The sequence below is a fragment of the Danio rerio genome, chromosome 10 (genome assembly GCF_049306965.1).
Source record: "Danio rerio strain Tuebingen ecotype United States chromosome 10, GRCz12tu, whole genome shotgun sequence".
Lineage (NCBI taxonomy): Eukaryota > Metazoa > Chordata > Actinopteri > Cypriniformes > Danionidae > Danio > Danio rerio.
Window position 1 is genome coordinate 28,956,627 of NC_133185.1, and position 20,960 is coordinate 28,977,586.

Consider the following 20,960-nt stretch of genomic DNA (forward strand, 5'->3'; position numbering starts at 1 on the left):
TGCAGAGTTTTTTTTTCTCTCATTCGCCGTGCGGTATCAAACATTGCATGAAAAATACATGCTTAGAGCAGATCCTCGAATCAAATATCGCGTTTGTCACGAGGGGCATGAATGAATTCCCTGAATGAAAGAGCCAAACTGCAGTTAAAGTCTAACATTTAATAATTTGGCAAATAATTCGACTACATATGTCCACGTAGGTTAAACACCAACTTTCTCATGTGTGTGTATTTTGACTGAAACTCGCGCGTGCCCAAATAGACACTCCCACACCCTCCCACTTTAGTTCCTCCGACACTCCCCCCTAAACAGAGCTGGACACGCCCACTTTTCTGACTTTTTCCAAAGTAGAGGTGTGAAAACACCCTGCTGAAACGAGGGGGTTTCATGGCCCTTTAAAGAATATCACAATAGTGAGCGCATCACCTGTTTCTGAAGCCTGGTCTGTTTCTGAGGTGTGTGCGCAGTCTGCGGAGGTCTGCGACACGGCGCCAGGCAAAAGTATAAATCAGCCTTCAGGTTCCTTTAACTCTCCTCCATTACATACTAATACAACACACAAGGTCAGCCGTAAAACACAATGATCAATAACCCACAGTAAATCTGTTTTCTATGACAGCCGCAGTGTCCGTCTCATTTGGATGGCCATTTGTCCAGCTCGTCTAATTATCTCATTCATCAGCAAACTCAGTTGAGGTTTGTAGTCACTTACTACTCTGAATTGGTTATTATAATCACTTCATACATCGTCTGAAGTAAAATATCAGTCTAGCCTGGTCCCAACAGGCCAGTCCAAAACATCTGTCAGAATAAATCACTCTTAGGGAAGCTCTGCCTTCGGAGCCGTTGCCATCTTATTTAATTACTGGCTGAAACAACAGAAACAGGATGTGACAACACGCAAATTGGCTCGCTTGACTGGCCAGCCACCAGTGCTCCATCCAATCTCAAAGGACGCTCCAATTTCAACTCTGAGAGCTCTGGTAATAAATAGGTAATTTATATAATAACGTTTATATTTCCAAATCAGTCCCATTACAACAACTGCACTCTCCAGATTAATTTTGATTATGCCGCTTATTGACCACATTATCATGGCTAGTGAGTGTTTATCCGGCTCAATAAGTGCCAATTTCAGTAGGTGTCACTTTGACCTTTGAAAGGCCAGTACACTTGACATATAACATCTGAAAGACTTCACGCTTAAAGAAACAGAGTCAATAAGCAGGTCCAGTGTAGTTCAGTCTCAATGTACATGCAAATGTTATTATTCTCATCATTCTGTGTGTGAACAAACCATGCTCCCTTTCATGTAATCTCTTCTTTTTCACTCTCACATGAAAATGTTTCAAAGCCAATTTTCAAGTGTGTTCTACATGTGATTATAAAATATGAACATTCTGTATGAAATGTTTGGCAACACAACATCTGATACATCTTTTCCTAACATTACCAAGCTGTTCTGTTTGCTTACAGCAGGAGTGCACAAACTCTGTCCTAGGGAGCTGGTGTCCTGCATATATTAGTTCCAACCACGATTTAACACACCTGAACTAACTAATCAAGCTCTTTCTAGGTATACTAGAAGCTTCCAGGCAGGTGATTACATATGCTTCCAGGCAGGTGTGTTGAAGGAAGTTGGAGCTAAACTATTCAGGACACCGGCACTCCAGGACCGAGTTTAGACACCCCTGGCTTACAGTATTTGTAAATGTGATTGCCATTTAAATGCAGGAATGAATCCTCAAATCATCATTCTTTATATTTGTACTAAGCCAGACACACTCCTGAAATTAACATTAGATCTACTGAGCTACTTAAACTACAGATTTTTAAATTTTATCATTTAATAACTTTGTTACAATAAAACCCACATAACTATAATACTCCAACTTAAATGAGTGTTTTTTTTTTCAATCTACTATAGTGCTCAAAATGGCACCATGCATATCTGTGTCTGCTACTTCCCCACATGCTTTTTGGTATAAATGACTTTGTTGCCTATAGCAACTTCCTGCTAACATAAAAATACCTTTTTAAATATCAAAAACAACTTTACGTCAGTGAAAAGTAAAAAACAATTTGTGAAGTGAAAGTGATGTGCGAAAGTGAATACTTCCCTCTATATTTATAGGCTGGATTTAAAAAAAAAAACTTGCAAATTTTTAAGGTAATGACTTTTTTAGAATATGCTGACAGATATTCAATGCTCAATTATATTATCTCAATAGAAGCTTTGAATGTAAATATGATGTGACAATATGATGTCTTATTTGTGAACGCTCTATAAACAGCTATGGCTATTCTAGCAGTTATAGAATTCTGCTAGTTTTAGTGTCTAGATAACTCACTCACTCACTTTTTTGCTTATTCCAATGGAACGATTCACCAATCACCAATCCCACAGCCTTCCAACCGCAACCCAAAACAGGCATATACTCTCTCATTCACGCACAAACAGCCAATTTCAGTTTATTGTAGGCATTTTTTTTTTGTTTAGTCTAATTCACCTGTACTGCATTCCTTTTGGACTGTGGGGGAACCAGAGCACCCTGAGGAAACCCACAAACATGGGAAGAACATGCAAAACCCACACTGAAAGGCTTCCTGGTCCAGCCGAGACTCAAACCAGAAGGCCATCTTGCTGTCAGGGAACCATGCTAACCACTTAGCCACCATGCCACCCCAGCTTGTGATCCATAGCAATGTTATTTTATACTCCGTATAACCAAATCATAACCATTCGCTCATAATATTTTGGAATTTCTAAACCGCCAATGTCAGATATATTGAGTTCTGTGTAATAAACATTTTTCATATTGAAGACTAATCTCTAGTCCAGGGGTTCTCAATCTCGGTCCTAAAGGTCCAGTGTCCTGCAGATTTTAGCTACAACCCCAATCAGACACACTTGGGCTAGCTAATCATGTTCTTACTAGGCTTTCTAGAAACATCCTTGCAAGTGTGTTGAGGCAAGCTGAAGCTAAAATCTGCAGAACACCGAACCTCCAGGATCGAGTTTAATAACCCTTGCACTAGTCTGTTATGTATTATCGTTATCGCTTACAGTTTATTTACAATTTCAAATGGCTTTATCCAACCCAGGCGCATTCTGAAAACATAATCCCGTGGAAGTTTCTGGAGATCACGAAATATGGGAGGTACAGATTTTTGTAGTTTTTGCTTTCGCGAATCCACGAGAGAACGCTGTGTGCACGCCTCCTTCCCTAAACCCAACCAACTTCATCGATTGACCCGCCCACCCACGTTCTTCCCTAAACCCAATTAAAGATTTACAAAAGCCATTCAGAAAAAGAAAAGCTCTCGTCTGATTTTTACCATGTTTTCGGATTTTACCACATTCTCACCGTTACTCTTTAAATTTTTTTTTTTTTTGCATTCTGTTTTTGTCTTTACTGATTTTTGGAACTACTTTTTCCTGGACTCGAACCCCTCTCTGCGTCTCAAGGCCGCTGACGTACATGACGATCTAACTGGACAAACTGGTTGCAGTGTGAAAGCCCTCCACACGGACGTAAGTGGTCAGCCGGTAATCCCGAAAAGGAACGCCGTGATAGCATCCCGTAGTGTTTGTTTAAAAACATTAAATTCAATCATACCTCCGGCTACATAATTTGCAGTCTCCAGAAACGTCAGCAGAACTACATTTTCAGAATGAGCCTATGTTGGCTTTATCTCAGCTCAGTCAACTTTGGATTAAAGTTGTCTGTTGGATTTCTTTTTTTTTTTTTTTTTTTTATGTGGAGAATTTAATATATTGTGATGTATAACATATTAAGAAATATCTGTAAATTGACACTTAAATATTTGTACAGATAATATCTTATCTGTAAATTGACACAAAGTACTTGCAGCTGATTTCTATTTTTTTGTACAAGACTAACCAAGAAAACATTTAATTTTAAACTACCAAGAATGTCAATAAAATCACTTTGACAAACTTTTCAACAACTTTAAAGTCCCATAATACAATTTCTAAGTGTTAAAAGACTGAAAACAGCATATAGACCGTTTTAAGGAGTTGTAAACAAAAAATGGACACAACGCATTTCCAGTTTTACATTTTTCATTTCTATAGCTTCAGAGAATCCAAAAAGAGCCACACATTGCTAAATAACGAAAAATATAGTTGTTTTAATGCTAAGTTATAATTGAATTGCCACTTGTTACAGTTATTAAAAAAATGTTCATGGGCCAATGACATTGCCACAGTGAAATGGTCTATATTTTATGGTGCAAATAATGCATTTATTTGACATGCATTAACATAAATAAGTTGATAAATAAGCAAAAATGACAATCTCAAAATACTTTTTCAAAGGAGTCTGATGTGTGCACACAAAATAAAGGAACAAATGCTGGGTTACCAAGTTTTTTTTTTAAAGGCTGATCAAAAGAAGATTTAAAAAACATGCATTTAAGTGCTGCATTATGCATGAGGTTGCATAATTTATGCTACCATACAAATTTAATCAAGGAAACAAGATGACTGAGGTAAGCCTTGATTACAAGCTTAACCCACATCAAAAGAGAATAAATTGAATTTAATAAGTCATGACGACGAGAACGTATTTTTAGGTTAATAATGCTCCCGGAAAAGCAGAGCACAGGAAATATATCACCCATGATGTCATGGAGGAGAATAGCGGAGACAGGAAGACAAACTATTGCTGTAAAACGCTATAAGTAACCGTCCTGTGCTTTTTGTCTCAAAGACATTTGAAATATTTTACACTTGTCTGACTTTCCTGTGTTCTGTCCTCTCAGATAAGCTTCAGTGTTTATCCAGCACTTCCAACTTGCAGGCAATTAAAAGAGAGTTAGTGAAGGACACGAGGGGCACCTTGTCTTTTTGACTGCAGAGGCCATGTAGAAACAAATGACAGTGCTCTGGACGCCCCGTCAGTGGACACCTGCGCTCATGCCTTTCACAGCCTCGTCACATTTCTGTCCGTTTCTGAATGGGTCAGCGTCCGATGTGCCACTACACACATGCTCCATTCTGTGTGGCCTGGTGCCAAACACCTTGCGTATGCAATCCAGTGCTTTTCTCGATCCGTACCGGGACAAGTGCCAGAAAATGGACACCGCCACATCCCACTCCACTCAAAAACACTGGCTAAACTAAGGAAGCAAGACAGGGGTACATCCAGTGCAATGCTCTACTGGAGAAAAGAAAAAATGATACAACATCTGTCATGCCATCTTCTACATATTATTACCTACTGAAAGGTCTCTGAAGGGTACTAATAAAACATATTTAGAGGTAAATAAGCTACAAATATTAAAGGATACCATAACAATAAATCAATCAATATACCAATAAACCAATTAATCAAGTAGTACAGGTGGATTATGGGCCAAAATGTCCTTTGAGTGTTAAAGCTGGAACAAATACACAACTTTTCTCTTAGATTTAGTTTAAATTTGCTATATGTACATTTTTCACTCATCTTAAGTTTAAAATGCCATAATAATATGTTTTCAGGCATTTAGTGAGTGAACAGTTGTTCATCTGAAAAACAATGCTAAAGTCAGTTATTCTCCATTTAAAATGTGAGTTTAGTGCCCGAACGTCGGCCTTAGCTTTGGTCTCTATACCCTACCCTCTGCCAGTTTTCCCAATTAGACTTCAGCAACCCAGGTTGTTGGAAAAACCCACTGTTTTTGTTTTTGGTGTTTTTTTTTTTTTTTTTTGTCTTGAAAGCTGCTTCAATTTATATTAATATGACCTCTGCAGGACAGCAGAAGCTTCCAGATGTAATTTTTTTTTTAATTATCAAATAATATAAATATTGCATACATTGTAACACTATGTCCTTACAACACAGAACATGACAAGATTTTAGCAACACGCCGTTTGAATATCTGTACACAATGCAACAAGACAGAAAAACTAAAATACAGCCATTAAGAACATTTTTACTTTATAAGGTTTGCACAAGCTGAAGGTTTGCACAAAAACTCCATTAACATGGAAAAATAATATTTTTGTCACATGTGGTTGTGGTGAAGGCTCGCTGTTGGTGTTGTCAATTAGCCAACCTGCATTTGTGAGTAGTCATTGAAGGAGGAGCAGAGAGAAAAAAAGGTGTTTCGAATTTGAACTGCAATACCTAGGTCAACCACTGGGTGCCAACATTACATACTGCACCTTTAAAGTCTGAATGTGTTAAGTGGCCAATCTCAGAATTAAAGTCCAACCATTCTATATATTTGATGATTTGAGATCATTTTCAAGCACATATAATAATATTATTATTATTATTATTATTATTATTATTATTATTATTAATTTTTTGTCTCGTTCAAAGCACATCTTTTGGACCAGTTTGTTGTCTTCAGAACAACTTTTAGTTGTGGCTATTTTGTCAGATGATATTATTAACACTGGCACTCATATTATACAGTGTTTATAACCTGTTCAAAGCTGCGATGCGACCATTAGCCAAACATTAATTCCTAGCCAAACTTATATCTCTGTGTATCTATTGGATCAATCCAATACAATCTAATTTTAAACCCTTTATGGCCACTGAAATGCACCATACATTTGCATTTCATGGTAATTTGCATCAGAAAAGTGGTATTAATAATAAACACAGTATTGAGGAACTAAATATCAGTGCCTGTGTACTCGTTAACTACCTGTCAAAAACTGCCTTTTTTGAGTTGTGCTGTGGTCCAAAGTTAACAATTGAAAAATAACTGCATTCCAAATAAAGCTCTAGCTGCATATATTTTAATGCTCAGACTTCATCCAACAAGGCCGAATTCAACAAGTGTTAATTTACCACAAACAATAGCAAAGGCAACTTATACTGCTTTACACCACTTTTCACTTTCAGACCAGACAGAAGAAAAAGATACTGTAAGTCACTTGTCTCCTGAAATGAACACAAACAGAAATATTAAACATGACATCATAATAAAGGGGGACAAACTATTTTTTATTTAAATATTATTTATATATTTTCTGCAAATAAATAAATAAATAAATAAGCAGTAAACCTTCATTGAAATACCTCTAATTTCTTTTTTCTGGCACAAAAGCACTTTTGCGTGTTCATGTATGCGCCCATACTGTGTAAAACAATGAAGAACAGAATCCTCCTCTTTACACCCACAATATAAAATAGAAAGATAACTCGTATACTTTGAGTTAGTTGGAAAATAGAGTGCAGAAAATAGGTGGACTTCACACCTCTTAGTGAAAGTATGACGGATGCCTGATACTAATATAGTTTGGCTGAGCATGAGTGATCGCTGAAAGCAGAGGACAGCAGCAGATGTTAAGAAACTAGGAAAACAACAATTATCATAAACCCAGATTCTACTGTATACAAGAGTAGAAATGTCTAGAGGTATTTATGGCAATGTGATCAGGACTGAGTCTGAGGGCACGGACAGTGAGCGAGTGGAGATGGTGGTGCCTATTTATGAGAGTGCAGATTGTTTGAGAGATCAGGACTTCAGGACAAGCATGCAACAACCGATTCAGCAAACAGGTAAATCACACTCATTTCTTCGATACAAACTGCACTGCTACATGCTCAGTCTTTATTTCTATATATTTACTGTTCAGGAAGTGACTGTGTGAGGAAGAAAAGTTCCAGAGCATCTACAGTGGGTTTGTTGCTGCTGTGTTTTCTTCTGCTGACTGCAGTTATAGCGCTGAGTGTGTACATCTATACAAACAACAAAAAAAACTGACGAGAGACGCCAGCTTCTGACCAACATCACCAACATTACAGAAGACAGAGATGAGCTGCTAAAAAATATCACCAACCTCCCTGAAGACAGAGATGAGTTGCTTAAAAACATCACCAACCTCACAAAAGACAGAGATGAGCTACTCAACAATATCACTAAACTCAGAGAAGACAAAGATGAGCTACTCAACAACATCACCAACATTACAGAAGACAGAGATGAGTCGCTTAAAAACATCACCAACATCACAGAAATTAGAGAAGAGCTACTCAACAATGTAACTAAGCTCACAGAAGTCAGAGATGAGCTACTCAACAACAAAACTCACAGAAGACAGAGATAAGCTATTCAACAACATATCTAAGCTCAAAGAAGACAGACATGAGCTACTCAACAACATATCTAAGCTCAAAGAAGACAGAGATGAGCTACTTAACAACATCACCAACCTTATAGAAGACAGAAAAGAGCTACTAACCAACAATACCAGACTAACTGAACAAAACAAAAAGCTTAAACAATGGGAAAAAAAGATGGTCAAGTGTGTTAATGAAACGGGTAATCGTTCACTAGAATAAAACTACACACAAATTCAATATTTATTATTTGGACTATTTTGTCTTTAAGTATAATAATTATAATGAGTATTATAATGATTATAATGAATTAATAATAAATAGTAACATAATAAATTGAGCAATAAATCATTGTCACAGTAAGTATCATATCAAACAGAAACAGCACTGAACATTTAATTCTGATCTTCAGTTTCAGCTTCTGGTCATCTGGAGAACCAAGTGGACAAACAGAAGAGAACTGTGCTTTAACTTATTTGTCAGAGTGGCATGACTATCCATGTCAGGAAACTTTTATATGGATCTATGAGAAGAAAAACTTTAAATGATTTCATTATATGTATTTTCAATTTATTCAGAACAGAAACATACAGATTTACTCAAATAGCAGGATCATTTATGATATATAGTATGTGTATTAAAGGATTTTATTGATAAAGCTTTAAAGTTATTAATTTGCGCATATTGTTGTCAATCATTTAACTGCCTCCAACAAGCTAAAAAAAATGTGTGTCAAACATATGCATTAAATTATCTTTTATAAACTGTATAACTGTATGGGCCCTATCATACACCTGGCGCAAGACGCAAAGCAATTGTTGTTTGCTAGTTTCAGCTAGACGCAAGAGTCAATTTGACGTTTTGCACCACGCTGTTTAAATAGCAAATGCATTTGCGCTCATATGTGCACCCATAGGCGCTCTGGTCTAAAAAATGAGGCGTGTTAAGGCGCGTTGCTATTTTAAGAAACTTAAATAGACTGCACAAAAGACCAGATTAAAGCTGAAAAATAATTAAAGGATTAAAATATTACAAAAATTATTATTTTCCAGCCTACATAAATATAAAAACCACCGCCTCCATGCCTTCTTCATCTCGGGGGGCTTTTTTTTTTTTTGTTTATTCATGAAAATTTGCTTTTGTATAATGTTATCATTATTAACAGTATTATTTATTATATGCATATTTATATTTGTTTAATTATTAAAAAGCTTAGGTTTGCCCACCTGACAGGTTTTAGACCATATGGGGCATAACATGTGTATTTTGAAATAAAACATTTTTTTACCACACTTCGTTGTTATTGTTCAGTTATTCGTTGGCTGGAAATTAGAACTAATTTTAGAAATAGTTTTGAAACAAATCTTTGCGCTTAATAAACTAAATTAATTATGTATAGGCTAATGGATATCTGTGCATACAACACGTTTCCCTATCGACGAGAGTGAAAGAGAAAGTAAAGAATGAGGAGGTTTTTCTCTCATTTTCGTGCTGTAGATGCTCTGTTTAACTGTTTTCTCTCTAGTAAAGCATTTAGTTTTTTTCACTTATAAATTCCGCCATCTAAATAGCAAATGCACTATGGCGTGACGCAACTGACTCTTAGAGGGAATAGGAGATGATACAATGATTGGTTTATTCTCGAAATGCACCTATAACTCATTAAAGGTGGAGTAGGTGATCTGCCAAAATGCTAACCGCTTAGCATATTATCTTTGGACGGCGGGGAGAGACTGTGATTCAAAGCCACACCCCCTGAAATCGCGAGCGCGCTCGCCGCGTCACAACAGCCGACAGATAACCCACTAGTTCATGTCATTCGCCAGTTAGTTAGTGCCAGCGCCGTGCAGGAATGACATGAAATACTTTGCCACACTTACATGCTATTTCAGAGCGAATATTCAGAGTAGCATGGTAAACAGTATAGGAAGGCTATCATTGTTCAAAAATGACCCAATGTGAATATAAAAGCAACTTCAGCTCAATAAAGCAGGTTAGGCGGAATAGCGCTATTTACTGGTGTTTTGTTGTTAAACTAAATATAAATCTACATTATAGATGCTATCAAAGAACCTTATGAAACTGAAAATAATCACATCAATCTTTCACCAGGAGATTTTAGTGGCTAAACAACACGTCAGTGCATATAAGTCATTCATAACAGAACACAATCTAACATAAAATAGTTTCAAAACAGAACATTTCCTGTCTAACAGTAATACTTCAGCGATGGTGTCCTTCCTCCAGCGTGTTAAAGTAACTCCAATATTGATTCAGGTTTTTAAAAGTTTCAATTCAGCTTTTGATTTCTCCTGGTCCGTCTCGTGACCGCGCAAATTATACCCGCGCCTGGCTTTACAGTAATCGGCCCGAGCTCGGCTGTTCTTTGGCGCCTCCAGCTTCGATTCGGCATCTACAAGCAGCCCGCAGCTAGCTCGGAGCGCATGCGTTTGTGATGCAGATGGGCACGCGCTAATGGCGGATCTGCGTGAACACATGCGCAGAAGTCAGAATCTACATTTGCTGACAGACAGTCTGACCTGCCTATCGGAATTATGGGAGATGACGGTCCGACTCTATTTAATTGGATAAACAATTTTTAGTTTTATGCTTTACCCAGAATATAAAAATACATATAAACAGATTTAGATCATTTACTGTAATTATTACTATTGGACTGTGAAGAGACTTTCAACCAGCACAACAAAAAATGTTTCTGAAGACAAGCACCTACTGCACCTTTAAGAGAAAAAGCTAAACTCTGTTAGACCATGCGCTACAGTGTAAAGCAGATTTTAAAATAGCAAAAGTGGATTCAGACACGCCCTTAATGCTTTTGCGCTTTTGCACTTTGTGCATGAATCGTCAAAATAGAGCCCTATTTGCGTGTACAATTCACACACACAGACACTGACTAAAAGGTGCAGTAGGTGATCTGCCAAAATGCTAACATTAGCATAATAGTTTTGAAAATGCATGTTCCTTTCATGCCGTCCAAAGCCATGTCTCCTGAAGTCATTAACGCGCACCGAATATATGACCATAGACAACCTTGTATAACACTAGATCATGTCATTCATCAGTTGGAAAACTATATGAAGACACACACTTTGTCCTGTGTAGTTGTTGACAGGCCAGCAGGTGCAGGGATTATTTTCACCAAATCTGGCATTAGGGAAAAGAAAAGTATTGTTTGCAAATTTTAAATTGTGAAATGACTTAACCAGACAATGTCTATAAAAAAACCACATATTTCACAGTGAATTAAATAGTGCTATTGTTGTTTTAAAGTTATTTCTATGCGCTATTTTATACCGAACGTTAGTAACGTCAAAAGTTGCCACTGTTCAAAAATGAACGAATATAAATCAAACTTCACCTCAGTAAAGCTGGTTAGGCAGAAGAGAACTATTTCATTGTTTCGTTAATTAAATAAAAATCAGATCAGAAAAAAAAAAGAGTGCTAAAAACAGAAATAACATGTCATCTTTTACCATTATACTTAAGTTACCAAGACAACAAGATTTACTTTTCATTTTCAATTGTACTCGTTGATCCTCGGTCATCGTTTGTTTTCATCTTCTTTTACATTGAACAACTAAGTGGATGCTTAGGTCTATTTAACTAACAATATTATCGATGCTGTAAAAGGTCCTTCGTGAACTTGAAAATAGCTAATCTTTCACCAGCCGTTTTCAGAGAGAAAAACACCTCTTTAAAAAGAACACAAACTACATAAGCTTTGCATGGTCAAAATTGTTTTAAAACATGCCTGTCTAAAAGTCATACTTTAGACATGGTGTCATCCTTCAGATTGTGGTTTTAAACTGCATAACGTTATTTCCCTCCAGCGTGAAAAGTTACTCCGATATTGATTCAGGATTTAGAAGATTTAATTCTGCATTTTTAGCTGAAGGCCTTTAAAAAAAAACAATATCTATTTTCATGGATACAAGGCCATGTTAGTCTTTCAGAAAATAGGTCATGTTGATGCTAAGTTTGTCAGCTGTCACTCACTCTCTCCGTCAGCTGTAGATAGACAGGCTGCACAAGAACGAGCAAGTGACGTATGTTTTTGCATCAACAGAGTCCGCAGATATACAAATTTGAATTTGTTGACAGAAAGTTCGAGTTAACAACTGTAATTGTTTTATTTATAGGCTTAACACTTTTTAATTGGACAAATATTTTATTATTCGTATGCCTTACCCAGAATTTAAAAATACATATAAATACATTTAGATCATTTACTTCAATCATTACTATCGGAATGTGAAGAGACTTTTAACCAGCACAACAAAACGTTTCAGAAGACAATCACCAACTGCACCTTCAAACACTGCATTTTTACATTTATCTGTTAGCCTCTCTTGGTATTAGACTGTGTAGTGTAAATTGTTATACCATTATTAAACTAATTTAAAAGTTTGCTGGTTCTCAATTTAATTAGCCACTGAATCAAAAGTTACGAATTGCTGTGAGATAGTATTGGTGTAATGATGCTGGTTGATGACAACAAGGGTCAGATCCAAATGCAGCTTTTATTAGAATCGTCAGGCAAGAAAAGTTCTAACAGGGACAGACAGTACCATGCAGATAATCCAGGGAGTGGTCAATATAACAGGCAAATGATCGAGTCAGGTGGCAAAACAAACATAAACAGAGAAACAAACAAGAGTCAAAAACATAGCAAGACTATACAAGGATACTTATGTAATGCACATAACAGAACCAAGACTCAGCAATGGATGTATGTGTGAATGGGCTCTATATAGTCCATGTAATGAGGAGGTGAGCTGAAACTGGTGTGTAACTGCAGGACATGATGAGATTTGTAGTCCAGCTCAGTGGCAAATGTGAAGTATAGAGTGCCCTCTAGTGTGTCTGGTGGGCACTCTACTTGGTGAGCATGACAGTTGGATGGTTTACAGAACAGAAAGTATCTTTTTGTAACACAACATCAACATTCAATAGTCGTCACCTTGGAATTATAAGGTTCTGTCTGCATTCTGAATGATTTTAAGATGAGCTTCAAAGTTTTTCCATTCCATAGCAAACAGTATGTGTTTAACATTTGTTTTTTGTTACATACAAAATATACATATATATATATATATATATATATATATATATATATATATATATATATATATATATATATATATATATATATATATATATATATATATATATACACACACATATATATATATATATATATATATATATATATATATATATATATATATATATATGTAAATATATACATATATATATATATATATATATATATATATATATATATATATATATATATATATATATATATATATATATATATATATATATATATATATATACATATACATATATATATATATATATATATATATATATATATATATATATATATATATATATATATATATATATAATTCATTTTATTTATAAATGGCGCCTTTCTGGACACCCAAGGTCGCCTTACAGTAAGCATCAGCAGACATGCTAAACAACCTAAACATTACTAAAAACAATCATTGACCAGAAAAGTTAAAACGCAATAGCTAATATAAAAGAACATAATAAAAACATGATAAAAAAATGTTAAGTAAAAGCCTGCTTAAAAAGATGGGTCTTTAGACGTGATTTAAAATTGTGAAGACTATCACTGCTCCTAAGATCTACTGGAAGTGAGTTCCATAGCCTAGGAGCCATAGAGCTAAAAGATCTGTCTCCCATTTTGCTCAGTCGAGTGCGAGGTGGTGCCAGGGTAAAGTTGTTGGCTGACCTAAGGGTACAAGAAGGGGTGTAAATATGGAGAAGTTTAGTGAGATATTGAGGAGCGAGATTACCTTGAAAGTTAGAAGTAATATTTTAAAATCAATTCGATACTTTACTTTAAGCCAATGAAGCTGATAGAGGAGTGGTGTGACGTGCTCGTGAGATGGGGTCCTAGAGATGACACGAGCTGCATGGTTCTGAACCAGTTGGAGTTTATGGAGAAGTTTGGAAGGAAGTCCAGAAAGAAGTGCATTACAGTAGTCAAGACGTGAAGTAACTAATGCGTGGATAAGAATGGCTGTGTTATTAGTTGTGAGAGAAGGGCGGAGACGAGTGATATTACGCAGGTGAAAATATGCTGTACGTGTAATATTATTAATGTGACCTTCAAATGACAGTGTGCTATCCAAGATGACACCAAAACTAAAATATATATATTTGTGGTCCATATAGTCAACAATATTTTACCTTTGAGTAAATGTCTTTTTTTCTTGACCAAAATAAATATTTTCAATTTACGATAAATTCAATTATTCAATATTAAAGATTGAACCAATCTTTTTTCTTGACTACAATAAATATTTTTGATTTTAGACAAAAATGTATTTATTTAAAATTCAACCAAAGCTAATTAACGAAATAAACAACAATTTTGTTCAATTTTTTTTTTAAAGTATTAATTTATTTATAATATTGGTTCAAAGTATTAATTTTCAGTGTAGGTGTTACCCAACATAAGCAGGAAATCACACAGGAAAACATTTTACTAATGAATTCAGATTATCATTTCATCAAACAGTATTTTAATCTTTTTTAAAATCTTGTGCTTAATGAGGATGAAAAAAAGGTAAAACATTTCCTGTATCTGATGAACAACTAATACAGCTGCAGAACTTATTCATAAAAATGATTCATAGTGAGTCACATAATCTTGAACTTCATGCACACTGACTTCAGATCACGTCCGTTGTTCATTCATTCCGACTGCCACTGAACCAGAAGAGAGCAGAAAGTCGTAATCAGAAGACCTTCGGAAGAACAACCTTCAGCTTCAGCGCAGCTACAATGACTGACTACAAAAAACGAGATATATCCGTGGTCGTTTATGAATGTGTGAGCAGGCCCGAGTTTCATAACAAGGACAGTGAGACAGCAGAGATGATGTTGGATATCAGTGACGGTATGATAGATCAGGACTTTTTTACAGAGACAAACATTTACCAACAACTTAAACATACAGGTAATCGCAAAAATTTGTGCTAATAAGTATGATTATTTAAATGAAGTTAATTGAATGAGAATGCTGATGTAGAATGTTTGAGAATGAAATCAAACGGCATGTCTTTGGTGTTTAGGAAGTGATTCAGCAAAGAAGAGGATCTTCAGAAGAGCTCCAGTGTATTTGATGCTGTTGTGTTTTCTCCTGCTGACTGCAGTCATACTGTTGAGTGTCTACAACTACCAGAGAGAAGTGGTGCTAAACAATATTCACAACCTCACAGAAGAGAAAGATCCAATATTAACCAAGATGACCAACCTAACTCAACTAAACAATCAGCTAAATCGAGAGAAGGATAAACTGCTGGAGAAGTTTAATGGAACTGGTAATCATAACTTTATTATAACTGTCATCATTTACCGCCCTTCACATGTTTGAGTTACTCTCTTCTGTTGAACACGAAAAAATATATTTAGAAGAATGTTATTTTTTTTCCTTGACCACAATAAATATTTTTTGATTTAGACTAAAATGTTTTTTTTTTTTTTAAGATTGAACCAAAGCTAAATTATACGTTGATAAAAAAAAAATATATATATATATATATAAAAATTAGCTGTAACAAATTACAGTATTTATTTTAATGTTATTTGGGGTATCTTCTTCTGTAAAACACAAAAGAATATATTTTGAAGAATTTTTTTTTTTTCTTGACCACAATGAATATTTTTGATTTGGACAAATTTTTTAAACGCAAAAATAAATACAACTTCAAGAAAAATCAAACAAATGTAGCTGTAATTACAGTATTTATTAAAATATTGAGTTATTCTTCTATTGAACACAAAAGAAGATATTTTAAAGAATGTTTTTTTTTTTCTGACCACAATTTTTCTTTTTAATTTAGACTAAAAGCATTTAACATCTAGATTGAACCAAATTATAAAATGATTTTTTATTTTTATTTATTTATTTATTTTTTTTGCTGTAACACATTACAGTATTTTTTAAAAGTTGGAATGAAAGAAGATATTTTGAATAATGTATTTTTTTCCTTGCCCACAATAAATATTTTTCATTTAGACAAATCATTAAAGTATTTAAGATTGAACCTAAGCTAAATGATACTTTGAGAATAAACTTTTTTTTCTGAAACAAATGACATTTTTTTTTTTTTTTTACAGTAAGTTGTAAGTTATTTTCTTCTGTTGAACATGAACAAAGATATTTTTAAGAATATATTTTTTTCATTGACCACAATAAATATTTTTGATTTAGACTAAAATACATTTTAGGGTTGAACCCAAGCTAAATTATATATATATATATATATATATATATATTTTTTTTTTTTTTTTTTGCTGTAACAAATTGCAGTATTTTTTTTTTAAGTTGAACATTTTTTTTCCTTGACAACAATAAATGTTTTTAATTCAGACTAAATCACATTTTTAAGTTTTAACCAAAGCTTAATTATACTCTGAAAAAAAAACATTTCTTTTTTTTAGTATATAATTTTAAAGTTGGTTCAAATTATATTTTTCTCAGTGTAGGTGTTAAACAACATGGGCAGGAAGTCACACAGGAAAACATGTAACTACTAAATTCAGGCTATTCAAACTAAAAGTTTGACTAATAATTTAAGCCATGCTAAGCATATGGAAGCCAATGGTTACAGATTTTTAAATTTTCTATATATTACCGGTCAACAGAAAAATTAAACAAAGCTTTGGAACCACTTTTGTGAGCGAATAGTCAGTAAATTAAAAATGTTGGGAGAACTACTCCTTTAAGATGCAATGCTCCTACGAAAATTAAGTTATGCATTACTTTTTTCTGATAGTCAGACTTGTGTTTACAGATGGATGGTTTTACTATCAGTCCAGTTTATACTTCATTTCCTCTGAGAAGAAGAGCTGGTCTGAGAGCAGAAGATACTGTACAGACAGTAGAGGAGATCTGATCATTATAAACAGCAGAGAGGAACAAGTGAGTGAGAAACTGTGTTGTGGTGGTTGGTCATTCCGTGACAAGACATTGGATGTTTTTAATAATTTAAATGTGTCTACTGCCAGAATTTTGTTATGAAGAAGGCTGGTCTTTCCGGAGCCTGGATTGGTCTGACTGACCATGAAAAAGTGGGCATTTGGAAATGGGTTGATGGCAGCACATTGACCACTGGGTAAGAAATCACTGAATTGAACTGATTATTATCAAATAAATGATTCTCAGTCAGTATGATATCATATCTAATGCTCAGCTGTATTCCAGGATTTGGGCATCTGGACAACCAAATGCACAGACAGAAGCAAACTGCGTTACGCTTATTTCCTCATCATGGTATAACAAGTTGTGTACTGATAAAATGAAATGGGTGTGCGAGAAGAACATTTTTTAAATGATTTTGCAATATGCAATGGACATTTGTTTGGAAAAAGGCCAGCATCGTGCAACTATACAGTACCAGGATCATTTTGTCCTTGAGTTTTCGAAGTAGTCACTTATGATTACTTAATTTTGTTTTCATGAATAAAGCGATTTGCTTACGTGGTTATTATATTTATATCATATTGTGCTCTCATCTGCCATTAACAAGGGGATAAAAGGAAGTGTTGAAATATGCAGACATAAGGGAAACAGTTGTGTCAGGAAATGAACACATCCTTTAACGTGTAAAGAACTTAAACAGAATTAAAAAATAATAATAATAAAATAAAAAGTAAAATATCAATATTGCTTTGTAGTTTTTTTTGTATTTAAAATATAATAATAGAATAAAATAGAATAAAAATGAGAGCGTGTATACAAATTTAATTAAAACTTTACATTTCCATATATTTCTAATTATCATTTATTTTGTTTTAATTATTATTTACAAATGTATTTTTGATTATTTTCCAATGTATAATTGCTTAAGTCATATAAAATATTAATCCAATATTTTCAAAAAAAAAAATTATGCTAAAAAACGTAATTAAGTGGCTTTTACTGACATAGCTGTCAATACATTTTCTCTTATTTTACAGATTTATGATAATATTTATATCTCTTTATATTACTGGTCAAAAGTTTAGGGCAAGTTCTATTTATTTTCTTCATGCTCTTTTTATTTTTATTTATTATTATTTTTTTATAAACTCATTCTGTTCATTAAGGCAGCATTTGGTAAATGTAAAAAAAAAACAAAAAAAACTTTTATTGTTGAATATAATGATTACAATTTTAAATAACTGCTTTCTTATTGTATGTTGTTTTAAATAAAATTATTACCATTACCATTAATACTAATAATTATTATAATAATAGTAATAATAATATGAATATTAAAGTGACTTCTGAGGGATCCCGTGATTCTGAAGACTAGAGTAACGAAGTTGAAAATTAATCTTATAAATAAATTATTATAAACTAATAAATTGTAAATTAATAAATTATTCAATTAAATGATAAACTTCTTTTGAACAGTTATTTTATAGTGCATTAACGTTTCACAATTTTACAATTTGTACTGTATTTTTAATAAAATACATGCAGAATAAGCTTATTTTAAACATTAAAAAATTTCACTGACCCCAATTTGTATAAATAAATAAGAACTCCCAATATAAGTGACTTTACTTAACTGCAAAATTACATTTTCGATATCAAAACTTTTTTGAGCTAGGATCAGAGTCCCATAATGTAATTTGAAAACAAATAAATGGAAACAAGCACAATTTACAGCAAAAGAAAGTGAGTCTCTTTATATTCTAAATACTTGCTTATACATTCATCTCATAAAATCGTCCACATCTGACATAAAAATCTTTGTTGAAAAAGGTTAGTAATCATTATCATTGCGTTAAAAAAGGCATGAAGGTCAAATTATTTGAGACTTTCCACTCAGCTTAGATCATTTTCATGTTGTGTTCTAAAATGGAATCAACACAGCACTCAGAGAGGAAACTACACAGGAAATACTTCAGCATATGCATATTCATCCATGTTTAATGAAACATCTCTTGCACTTCAGAATGACATTCACTTAGATTTCAAACTCTGACCTCAGATTGCTTCTATTTGGTGGTTTCATTCTTCGAGATGAAAAGCAGACATGAGAAGATCAGCTACACTAAAGAAAACTACACGTGTATTTAAAAACATTCAACATCAGCACAGCTATAGACTACACTGTAAAAAAAAAAAATCACTGTACATTTGCAGTTTCCTGTATTTTGGGATACAAGTTATCTTTTTTTTTTCTTTTTTCTCCAATTTATTTATGTTTTAGAATTGCATTGTGGTACCTTGAGCATTCTTCCAACAACTTTTTACCTTGAAACGTTCAAAGAAGTGACTTTTATTAACATTTTTGATAATTTTAAGTTGTATATGTTTTGGGTTGGTGTTGTACTAAAACCTTGTTAGAAACTGCCAAGGCATTATCTGTTATTTTTCTAACTTATTTCTCTTTGTAATATTTATTTTACATTTAAAATTTGAATAAAAGTGAGTTGAAAACACAAAACAGCAAATTGCCTCATACAAGTGTCCAATGAAATGAAATGTCTCTGTCACTTTAGAATGACATTCATTTAGATTTCAAACTCTGACCTCGGATTGTTTCTATTTGGTTGTTTCATTTTTACTGGTGATGAAAAGCAGGCGAGATGATCAGCCACACTTAAGAGAACTACACTTGAAAAAAAAAACATTCAACAATAGCACAGCTATAGAGTACACTGTAATAAAAAATATGTCTGTTCATTTGCAGTTTTCAGTATTTTGTGATTCATGTTTTGATTTTTCCCAATTTATTAATGTTTTTGAATTGCATTTTGAAACCTTGAGAATACTTTCAACAACTTTTTACCTTGAAAAGTTTGAAAAAGTGAGTTTTATGAACATTTTTGATAGTTACAATGATACATTGTCTGGGTTGTTGTTGTACAAAAACTGCCAGTACGTTTTCTGTTATTTTGCAAACTTAAACTCTCTTTTTACAATTTATTATACATAATCTTATTATTATTAAACTATTAAAATGTTAATAAGGAGATCAAGGTCCCATAATGCAATGCACACCTGTAAATAAAAATAAAAAAAAAAACACTTATGAATTACAAAATACAGAAACTGGTAATTAACAGATTTTGTTTTACAGTGTATGATCATACAATGTTTGGTGATATGTATGATGATGTAATCAATGTTGAATCTGAGAGAATGATCAGTGTGACTAAAGATGATGGTGGACATTTATGAGAGTGTAGATTGTATGAAAATTCAAGACTAATGACACAAGCACACAACAACTGCTTCAAGAAACAGGCAAATCACACTCATTTCTTTAAAAAGAATTTACTGAAAAATGTCACAGTTGGCACATCTTAAGTCATATCTGTGATCTACAGGAAGTAAAGATTAGAAGTGTGTTTAGTGCTGCTGTGTTTTCCTCTGCTGACCATGCAGAGTGACTTTATCTGTGAAATCACTCTAAAGACCAACCCTAAAGCCAACTAACCTTACAGAACAGAGAGACCATGTAACCAACATTAAAAATCTAATTTGCCTAAATAAAAAGTTATTTCAAGAGAAACATGAACTTTCAAAGTGTTTCAGTGGAACAGGTATTCACGAACTAAACCCTTAAACCACTATACCACTGTGCAGTACTTTACAGTTTGACATGGGTTGGCTCACTTTAGTTTGGCTTTGCTCAGCTTGGTTTGCATGTTCCCTTTAGTTTATTACTGCTCAAAGTGAGCAGGACATGTAATGGAAAACAGAGAAAAAAAAAGACTGAAAAAAACAAATTAAAACAGTCAGGTACAGCCAGGTGTGCATGTGTGTGTGTGTGCATGTAATAAATAATAAAAATTATGTAATAA

At 33.7% G+C, this 20,960-nt stretch overlaps 2 protein-coding genes across 4 annotated transcripts in view; one reads left to right on the forward strand and one right to left on the reverse strand.

Moving 5' to 3' along the window:
- Window positions 1-20,960, reverse strand: part of cadm2a (cell adhesion molecule 2a) — an 877,490-nt gene that overhangs the window by 802,961 nt on the left and 53,569 nt on the right. The gene's annotated exons all lie outside the window — the stretch shown is intronic.
- LOC100537962 (uncharacterized) lies at window positions 14,795-17,783 on the forward strand. Its single transcript, XM_073914738.1, has 5 exons — window positions 14,795-15,111; window positions 15,227-15,475; window positions 16,952-17,079; window positions 17,166-17,272; window positions 17,362-17,783. The coding sequence occupies exons 1-5, from the start codon at window positions 14,937-14,939 to the stop codon at window positions 17,486-17,488; spliced, it is 786 nt and encodes a 261-aa protein (XP_073770839.1). The 5' UTR covers window positions 14,795-14,936; the 3' UTR covers window positions 17,489-17,783.